Source organism: Nestor notabilis, unplaced genomic scaffold (genome assembly GCF_000696875.1).
Source record: "Nestor notabilis isolate BGI_N333 unplaced genomic scaffold, ASM69687v1 scaffold30558, whole genome shotgun sequence".
NCBI classification, from domain to species: domain Eukaryota; kingdom Metazoa; phylum Chordata; class Aves; order Psittaciformes; family Psittacidae; genus Nestor; species Nestor notabilis.
Genome location: NW_009939194.1, coordinates 873 through 11,437, shown reverse-complemented (window position 1 = coordinate 11,437; position 10,565 = coordinate 873). Strand labels below are relative to the sequence as shown.

Below are 10,565 nucleotides of genomic sequence, written 5' to 3'. Positions count from 1 at the left end.
ATATAGATTTAATTACATTTCATATTATGAACCTTTTCTTAAAATGACTTTGTATTGGGTTTGGAGGTAATGCATAATTCCATGTTGGTTTGCATGTAGAAATTCTTTGCCTTTCTGAACTTGCTTTACCAGTTCTTTCCTGAGGACATAGTTCTCCCTAGTTGTTTCATTCAGGCTGGGCATAGTCATCCAAACACCGTGGAAATCTTCATTGGCTAATAATTATTTCATCCTTAATAAGGTAATTTTAATTAGCAGTCTGCAAAAGCTTTCTGTGTTTAAACAGCTAAAAATGTTTTAAGGGTCTTGTGTGTAAAAGCTAACAGGAGTCTTCCATGCGATCTATATATTGACTGTACAGGAAAAATGATAATTTTTTTCAGTTTTAAAAATCCATTTTAATAATTTCTTTCCTCTTAAAAATATTCCAGACAAATCTAAGTTATTGTTGGATATAAGTGCTCGTCTCTGGTTTACGTATAGAAGAAAGTTTTCGCCTATTGGTGAGTATGCAGCAGAGCAGCTGCCTTGTTAGCAATTAGACAGTGATGTTACCATGGACTGAAAAATGATTTTTACAGTATTTGAACAATTTGAGCATCATTTTAACTGTTTATGTAAGTAAAATACTAAAGCTTTTAACAACTGTCATCAGGTCTTCACATCTGTTGAGCAAGCAGTAAAGTTAGACATAGAATCATAGAATCATTACAGTAGTTAGGGTTGGAAAGGACCTTAAGATATCTAGTTCCAACCAGCAATACGGAAAGAGGTGGTCTTGCTCAGTACCTTCTATCCATAGCACAGTTGTTGGAGATTTTAACTCTGATATTTTCTGTGGTGCTGCATTCATTTTAAAGCCCATGTTGATTGTAATGAACTTTTCTAATAGGAGGCACTGGTCCTTCATCCGATGCTGGCTGGGGATGTATGCTGCGATGTGGGCAGATGATGCTAGCACAAGCACTGATCTGCAGACATTTAGGAAGAGGTGAGTACTATTGCTGAGTGAACTTTTGGATTGTTTGGAGACTGTTTAATTTTTGTGGTAGTTCTCCATACAATCCCAAAACCTAAATTTATTAATGAAACTTTCTTTGGTGCCCTGAGAGAAGCTACTAGTGAATTATTCTTGTCTGATGGGGCAAAATCATGCCAGCCTTAAGCTGAAATAGAAACAGACAGAGAACAAACAGGGAATCTTACTGTCTTTGTTTTATAACTGGTTTTGAGGAATGCCTGAGCTGAGGACAAGGGAAAACCTGCCACCATGGGTCTGAGCTCTTGCCCTTCTCTTCATTGCGTACATAGGCACCAAACATTCACACACAGTGCCTGTATGAATACTGACGTAGCAATAGACACCACCCTACGTATTCCACAGACACCCACCACCACCCTGAGGTCCAAACCCCAAAGCAGAACCCAAGCAAGTTCTTAAGCCCATATCAGCACCTCACATCCCAGGATCACGGATAAGTATCATAGGTCTGTCTGGTCTGTGTGTAGCTGCTGTGTCAATTAGGTTCTTACAGTTAGGTGTGTAATCCTTACGCTGTCATGCTGTGGTTTCTATGGCAGCATGCTTTCTGGATTTATCCACTTGAATAACTGAATCCACAGAACATAGGTGCAATGATTTAACTGATGGAGTAGGCAAACAAACAAATTACCTGAGGAAAAAACAGGCTATGAACTTGTAGTATGTAGCTACTTCATACTGTCAGCCCTATGTAAGTGTTTCTCCGTCGGTAAATGGGAAGTAACTACCTTATGTTAGAAGCAAGAGCTATGTGGTGGAAGCTGTGGGAGAGGGCCAGCATTGTTTGGACTTTGCTTTATGGATCTCATATCATTATCTTACAAATGCTTACGTTATGCTTATGAATCTAACAAAATCTACATGGAGTGTGTTGTTTTGCCAGCGCTCTCGGAAGTTCACATACAGCAATAGCTCTCTTCTCAGCAATGATCACTCAGAACATATTTGCAATTGACATTTTTGTTTTATTTCCCCAGTTTTCACAATCTAGCCTGTGATGATAAGGACAGTTTGATAATAAATGACAAGCTGTGACTTCAAGGGACTCTAAACAAAGTGTAAATATTACAGATGGAGTCTACATTAGTCTTTTAGTATCTCTCTGTATGACTTTCTACTAGCTAAAACTTGATCAGGATGATGGGAAATATTATTATTTTTTAATCTATATGACTTTTCTTTTTCCCCCTGTAAGATTGGCAATGGGAAAAACACAAAAAACAACCAGAAGAATATCACAGAATCTTACGGTGCTTTCTAGATAGAAAAGATTGTTGCTATTCCATCCACCAAATGGGTAAGAACACACATCACCTTTTCTTTTTTCCCACTGAAATTCCTGTGTTGAAACTTTCTAATTTGAAATGTTAATTCAAAACTTTAAAAAGGTGATTATGAAGACAGTGTACATGTTTATATATTAAAAAAAATGCATGCAAATGGGTACAAAGTATAATGATTCAGGAATGTTATTCACTGAGACCTGCATGCGACAGTCTGGCTCTTGGTAAAGTATGTGAGCCTCAGAGTTGATAGTATTAAAATAGACAGTTACAATGCTTATTGCTGTAATTTCTAATAAAGGACACTAATACTTGTAATTCTCATTACAGTTTAGAAACTTTCTGTAAAGGAACTAGCAGTCATTAAGATTTGAAAAGAGCATAGACTGAGAAAATAATTGTTGCTGAATACAGTTTGCAATTGCTTTAGAATGTATATCAAAATATCAGTAGGTCATGCTGTTTAATATAGATTGTGACCAGACTCTCTGTGGTCTTCTTTTTTTTCCTCTCCTGTGTGTGTTTCCCTCATAAAAAACAGCACAGATGGGTGTTGGAGAGGGGAAATCAATTGGAGAATGGTTTGGACCAAATACAGTTGCTCAAGTCCTGAAGTAAGTCAGCTTGTGCTAGCTCATTCAGCATGTATTCCTCTGCTTAGGGGCAGCTCTGTTCAGAGACCAGGATGAGGCCCAAGATACCATTCTAAAGGCTGATGTCCCTCTCCCAGAACAAGGACTGTGTATGGCATGTGTCTGCAAGTACAGTGCAGATCATGGTGCTGTAGCCTGCAGGGCAGGTACTGAGTTGGGATTGGGTGTGTTCTAAATTTTAATACACCAAAAACCTGGGGAAAACCTGCAGAAAGGTCTCTGCTGCTGTGCTGTTGACATGCCCTAGACAGTAAGCACCAGAGACGGGTATTCCCTGCTCATAGTGGCACAGCTTTGACAGGTCAAGAGCGCCACCATGCAGCTTACACAGTAGTGGTATGAAACCAGTGAAGCCAGCCAGGCCAAGAGGCAACTGAACTGCAATTCACCACTGTGTGAGCTGCAGTTCTGCCTGAAGGCTGCCATATAAAGCATGGTCAGCTCCTCCTAGTTTAGAAACCACACTCAAAGTTGACTTTGCTGTGTTTCTGAGGGATAGGCGGATGTGCCAAACCTCAAGTGGAGGCTAGACTGCAGGGTCCTGAGTGCTCAGCAGCAATTCGTTGCAGTCTTGGGACAGACATGTTCTGCAGAGGAGCTAAAGCATGCCCTGGCCTTCAGCTGTTCCACTTACAAATTCTTCATGTCCTAGTGCTCAAATACACGTTTTTCTGGCTTATTTCAGACAGCTGACTTTGCCTGTGCAATGTAAGAGTGTAACTCACTTCCCCAGAGTCTTGGACTTCACATAAATGGACAGAAACCTGCGTGCTAAAATGCCTCCCTTCTAACTTTTTGCTGCTGAAAGCCCTTAGCTGATCTAGCTTTTGACACCCCAATTGTGCTGTCTGCATGTGCACAGAAATAATTCTACTGAATTTAGTGGAACTTCTTAGGCAAAAAGTAATGTGCAGAATTGGCACAGGAATTGTTTCCTTCTCTAGACAGTACCAGGCACAATGGGCAGGATCCCACTGCGGAGGCTGTTAAAAAGTAATAAACCTAATTATGTGGTTGGGCTATTGCTATTGCTGCATTTGGCAAAAGGACAAAACAGTTTTCACATGGTGCATGTGTGCTTTTCCTGGTACGATTCAGTATTTATTTTTCTAAATATATTAAACATTCAAAGTTACCTTCTTATTACATGGAGACTTCAAAAACAGCCCAACGAATGTGTGCTTCCAAAGAACCAATTTGATGTTTTTTACTCAAGAACTGTCTAATTGTCCTGAATGAAAAGCTACCCTCGTGGTCCTAATAGTTTATATTAATTATTATTTCAATGTTTTCTAGGAAGCTTGCTTTATTTGATGAATGGAATTCATTAGCAGTTTATGTATCTATGGACAATACAGTGGTCATTGAAGATATCAGTAAGTGAAACAGAAGTCTTTCTAGGTCTACTTTAGCATCTTAGCAAATACTAAAACTCAAACTGATTGCAAATTTAAGTGTTTTGGGAAACTTTTGGCAGTGATAACAGTTGGACTCTGATCTTAAAGGTCTTTTCCAACATAAATTATTCTGTGATTAATTTTCTGGTTACAGTTTTTGATTGAATTCCACTTTCTGGAATGTGTCTAAATGACCAAAATACTTTGGGGCCATCCCTACTTGTTCCCAAGGAAAGAAAAGGAATAAAAGAAATGCAAACTCAGGTTTTGGGTGTCCAAAACTCCAGCTAGCACAGCATGATGTAGGCCATTTGGGTGGCCAACTTACAGACCATGCGAGTTAGAAGAAGATGGAGTTTGATCTGTGCTGTCTAAACTCCTATCCCAGAAATGGAATGAAGTTGCAGTATGTAGAAATAGAGAGAACTGTTTTTAATACAGAGTTTGCCAAAGACATGTGCCAAGGAGAGACCGGGGCAGATCCTAGAGGAACACAAATGTCCAGGCTTAATTTTCACTTGTAAGAAGGGTGGGTTTACAAGTGGTATTTACCCACAGCCTATTTCTACTCTAGCCCCTACTTCTGCTTGTTTTATGTTTACATCACTGGAAGGACAGAGTTCTCTGAAGAGTTTCTAATGCTGTCATCTGCCCTTTCATTTCCCAGGCAAAGCTTGACAGTATTTGTAATGCTAGTAGTAAATGTAACTTCCAGTCTTGAATGTTCATTCCCCAGTCATTTATCTCATGTCTCACTAATGTGCCAGCACATACTCTGTCTGCTGGAGTTACTGCTCCTAAGTAGTTACGATTTCCATGCCCTGCTCCTTTTGTCTTAAAACAAGAGCTCTGTAAAGATGTCTGGGAAAGTGGCTCAGTTCATGACTGAGAGGAAGATCTGCTCTGTGTTCCTTTGTGCATTCACCGAGTTCTATTTTTATTCCCACAGAGAAAATGTGCTGGTCCCCTCCACAGGGCAGCAGCACAGCCCACAGCACTGCACATCTGCACAGGAGTGCTCTGGGCCGAAACAGGAACACAGCAGGATTCTGCACAGGCTGGAAGCCCCTCTTGCTTATCATACCTCTACGGCTAGGGATAAATCACATAAATCCAGTATATATTGATGCATTTAAAGTACGTTGGGGTTTTTTTCATTGAATTGTTTGTTATTGTGAAATAAGTTGAAGTATCTGTTATATCAGTAGTGATTTCATTTTTTTTCTCCCTTTGAACTCCTAGGAATGCTTTAAGATGCCACAGTCCTTGGGAGCGTTAGGAGGGAAACCAAATAATGCCTATTATTTCATAGGATTTCTAGGTAAGGAAAAAAGAAACTTGTTCCAAGTATGCATAGGATCTAAAGAGAAAGAGGTTTTTTTTTTTTTGGAAGAGGAAATATTAAGCAGTTTAAGCATGAGAATAGAGTAGAAGAAATGAAGAAAAATATTTCAAATACCTCAGGAACAGTATGATACCATCCCTATAAGAATGGAAAAGTAGCAGCAAAGCTTGATGTAAAATTAAATAATGATAGAAGCAAGAACACTACACTGAGAAAAGTTTATAGCACTTGACAAGTGCCAAATGTCTCGACTGCAAAAATACAGAATTTTCCCTAATCTTTAATACTTCCTAATAAAGGGTGTCTTGTTTTGTTCTTCTGCTTCACAGTTTTCTTAAATGAATTTCTCATATTTCAAACCTTTTCTGACACCAGAATATTTTTCATCTTCTTCCATGTATTCCTTTAAATTAAAGCAATAGTTAATACCAGATTGCATCCCAGTTTGAGGCATAATTTTATGGCTGTTTTGTTCTTCCTTTTGTAAAACCTGAACTGTTTTAGTCAGATGTCCTTGTTCCAATTTCTGAATGAATGCCTAATGGGATTACAGATTGCATTTGTGGTCATTCCATAACTTTTGATCTGTGGAATGTTTGGGATTATAATGGTTGAGATCTTTAAAAAGTATATTGGACCTCATGTAGTAAAGGGAAAATATGTGACAAAGGTAGAACAAACCAGCCAAAAAATCTACCTTAGCAGGTCACAATGGAAAATTATACTAAATTGCCTGGGGGAAACTACTGAACATGTCTTTCCAATTCCCCTAAAGACTTCCTAGCTGGAAAGACAACACACAGACTGTGATGATAATCTAATTCCTGTTCTACATGTCTGGATGGACTAAGTGCTTATTGAAGCCTCTTGCTTATTATCAACCTGTGGATTTTACCCCTGCAGGCAATGAGCTGATCTATTTGGACCCTCACACCACTCAAAGTTTTGTAGATTCAGAAGAGAATGGCACAGTTGATGACGAGAGCTTCCACTGCCAGCAAGCCCCACACAGAATGAAGATTATGAATTTGGACCCGTCAGTAGCTTTAGTAGGTGTTAGGGAGTAACAGATGCGTGTACTTTATTTCAAAGTAATACCTCTGTGTATTGATAAAGGCATTTCCTTGAGCAGAATCGGGATCACAGGGCAGTCTTCTACATTCTAAAAATCAACACGTGGTAGTTTATATATTAACTGCCTAGGATGCATTAGTCTTAGGTCAGGCAGGGAATTGACTGTTTATATCCAGGGAGTTAATTAATCTTCTTTACTGAGCAGCATTTACCTTTTGCAAAAAGTATTTTGAAGGTCAAAGTAAGTAACTGAATCAGGTTTCTCTATTTTATTCCATCACTACCATATATATATAAGGTCATTCTGGACGAGTTACTTAAGATTAATTTATTTTATATAATTTACAAATCTTTAAATGGAATTAACTTGTAGAAGTCATCCAGTATACAATACGGAACGCGATGGTAGTTGAAGGAATTAAATCTGATCCCATGCCCATGTCCTTTGGCTGGGTGGCGGGTGGTTGTCACTTGAGACATAGGTTTCTAAAGCTTTTTACAAGGCATAAAGATAGCACAGCATCCTTTGCTCATTGCCATACTGTTATTATTTAATACCACTACTATATGTATTTTTTTCCTTAGGGCTTCTTTTGCAAAGAAGAATGTGATTTTGATAACTGGTGTAGTCTTGTACAAAAGGTAATAATACTCTCTTGAGTTGCTCTGGATGAAATAACATACAATCTTTTAATGGAAATTCCCATTGCATCTTTCCCTGTGCGCAAAATAAATGAACCAGAGAAGGATGCATTAGTGCATCAGGGCAAGCCAGTACTACTGAAGTGCTGATTGGAGCTTGCTCAGCATTCTGACAACCATCAACCCTGCCACCTGGAAAACAAGTTTTTGTATACCCTTAAGTTAGTGGTTTTTTTCACACTACTGTGTTACTGGCTGAAACTTAGTCACTGACTGGAGCAATAAATGTTCAAATTAAGTATGAACTGCCAAGCTGAAGCAGTTTCTTTATTTGTTTGTTTCCTAGTCCTTCTTTATTGTTTAACATAGTATTTTTCAAATGTTCTAATTATGACTTAGGCCCTGGTACCGTAGCAGAGCTGATTCTGTAAGTGCTGCATCCCTCCAGCTCCTGCTGAGCTGTGGGACAGCAAAGGCACTTGCTGCCACAGGACAGGACATTTCTGCACTCAGCTGGTATACTGAACAGCACATGAGCATAACACCAACCTTGAAAGGCATTCATTAATTAAAAAAAAAAAGGCTAATGAAAGCAGTTTGTGAATAACTGAAATACAGGATATGATACAGCTTACCTGCTTGAAAAGGAGTGGAATTTGGCTTCATTAGTAACTTGTTTCTCCTGATCAAAACTTGTCCTTCAAAATCTGTTGGGGTTTTTTTGAGCTGGTGATAGATTTGTCTTTTGTTTCCATCGATCAGCAGAAAGCTTGAACACAGATTGATCCATGCAAGTAATTTTCTTTCAAAAGGCAGAAAATAGTGCTTGTTCTCGGTGTCTGTTTGCTACATGTAAACAAAATTATAAGGGTATGGATATCAGAGCTCGTTAGAACGCACTGATAACTTGTAGGGCAGGTTATCTGTCTTCTAGGTGTGTTTTCAGCTAGGAAAATGTTACGGAGATCTGGGAAGCAGTGATTCATAATGGCATGTACTTGTTTTTCTCTGAATGTCCGCATGAAGCCTTTGGATTTTGATAGACATACATAATAGTTACAAACGTTTTGAATGAAGCAGAAATTTTTGTGTTTGAAGGCTCTCTTGAGGCATCTTTATAATGAGAGTATTCCATCCTCAGGAGATTCTAAAGCAACAGAGTCTACGGATGTTCGAGCTGGTCCAGAAGCATCCACCACACTGGCCTCCTTTTGTGCCACCAAGCAAGCCAGAGGTGACAACTACAGGAGCAGGTGCGGTACTGACTGAAAGCAGTGTGGCAGAGCCTTCTTCCTTGGCAGGGAGAGCAGTCATCGCAGGAGCAACAACTGCACTTTTCTAAGGACAAAGTATTCGCCCCGTGATGAAACGCCTTATTCTTACAGAATATCAGCCCTGTATCCATCCAGACCACATACAATTGCTCACACAGAGATAATATATACACGTTTTCCTAATATTGCAAAATACCTTGAAGGACACATTTCAGAAAAGGGGGTTTTGGTGGGTTTTTTATGTTTGCTTGTTTTTTTGTCTGGTTTGGGGTTTGGGGGGAGTGGGTTTCTTGGCATTTTTTTAGTAAACAATGTCTTTAGAGTCTGAATTGTTTGATTTTTTTTTTTTTTTTTTATATTTTTTCCAGAACTTATTGAATCTACTGACAAGCTATTTGAATTGGAAGAAGAATTTGAAATCCTGACTGTATGAAGGAAACTGTGGTGACCCTTCTGAGTATTGAACGTATTGCTAGTATTATTGCATTGACTTAAATCAAACAGCCATGTTAGCCCCGAAGTGCCTGAAATGACAGAAAACAGAGCACAAAAACCTGGTAGTGTCCAAAACTCCAACAGCCACAGTCCCTTCTGTCAGAGAGCTTCCCCAGATGGAAAGGCAGTAAAAGATCTCACAGTAAGACCCTTAAAGGGAACTTCTTTTTAATGTGTGTCTTTGCTGAAGACAAACGGACTGTTGAGATTAAGGTAAAAATAAGTCTGTCTGTGGGCTGTGTGTCTGGAGAAAGGGATAACACAAAATGGGTGTTTCTTGCTCTTGTATAATGCAATAGTTTAGTTCTTAAAGCAAAACAGTCTCCAGTTAAGGAGGATGTTTCTTTCCGTCCCCTCCTGTGGGCTGCATTGTTGGAAAAATACATTGTCTTGTTTAAAAGATCGACTGGATCAGAAGAAAATTGTTTCCTTGTTAAATATTTTAACATGTATTTGAGCAACCACACTTTATTACAAAAATGTTTCTGTGAAAGGAACTATGTCTAACGTATATGTTTTGCAATAGCCTTCCTGTTTCTGGGAAACCTCAAGAGGAACAGGAGCCTCAAATATATGATATCGATCATGACCACTGTTAGAGTTATGATATATTTCACCTTGACCTTAAAACTCGAATCATTAAAACTTAGGCTGACTTTTCTTTTGGAGCTAAAATGAGTCAAAGGTGGTTTAACTGTACCTTATTTATTATAAAAAAGATTTACACAAGTTTCTCTGTTACAGCACTTTATCCGTGCATCTAATAAATTTCTTAAGCTTTTCATAGGTTGTATGCTGCTATATTTTCTTAATTTGTTCGTGTGAACTAAATACAAACCAGGTTATCTTAAAACTTTTAATATATAGGCATATGCAAGTTACTTAATTGTTGTTTTCTGACCTGTTGCCTTTTGAAATCTGTTTTGGTAGAAGTGCCTTAATTCTGCAGGTTTATCAGAACAGCCTATGCAGTTTGGGTCCTAAGGCAGAGTGTCTCTCTAGCAGCCATAAGAAAACCAGCTCAGAATAATTAAAGGCAAAGATCTTTTAATCCATTCTCAAGTTCCTTTTTACTATCCGAGAGTCCCCGTGATGGTTGTTCTGTCACAGTGTTATGGATGTGAATCACAGTTTCATCTTCACCAATAAATGACAATACAGAGAATCACCAGCTGCTGTTGCCTCTCACTTGCACTTTGTGAGCAGGGCCAGAGTGCTTTCCAAGAGAACAGTTAACCAGAGCATAGTCCATCATGCTTGCCTTCAGTGTTTTAACCACAGTCTGGAAACCATACATTAGAAAAAATACCATTTTCTCCATGGATTAGCTGCAAAGTATTACTACTTAATACATGAATTT

At 38.7% G+C, this 10,565-nt stretch overlaps 1 protein-coding gene across 1 annotated transcript in view; it reads left to right on the top strand.

Annotated features, from left to right (window-relative positions):
• The window catches only part of ATG4A (autophagy related 4A, cysteine peptidase), a gene marked incomplete at its 5' end in the record, with an annotated part of 10,837 nt that extends 848 nt beyond the window's left edge, over window positions 1-9,989 (top strand). Inside the window, 11 exons of the mRNA XM_010019731.1 lie at window positions 432-503; window positions 893-991; window positions 2,238-2,339; window positions 2,867-2,939; window positions 4,275-4,354; window positions 5,325-5,512; window positions 5,618-5,696; window positions 6,624-6,769; window positions 7,380-7,436; window positions 8,578-8,689; window positions 9,079-9,989. Of these exons, the coding sequence (XP_010018033.1) occupies window positions 432-503; window positions 893-991; window positions 2,238-2,339; window positions 2,867-2,939; window positions 4,275-4,354; window positions 5,325-5,512; window positions 5,618-5,696; window positions 6,624-6,769; window positions 7,380-7,436; window positions 8,578-8,689; window positions 9,079-9,143 (1,073 nt within the window). The remainder of the gene's footprint in view (window positions 1-431; window positions 504-892; window positions 992-2,237; window positions 2,340-2,866; window positions 2,940-4,274; window positions 4,355-5,324; window positions 5,513-5,617; window positions 5,697-6,623; window positions 6,770-7,379; window positions 7,437-8,577; window positions 8,690-9,078) is intronic.
• Between the last annotated feature and the right edge of the window lie 576 nt (window positions 9,990-10,565).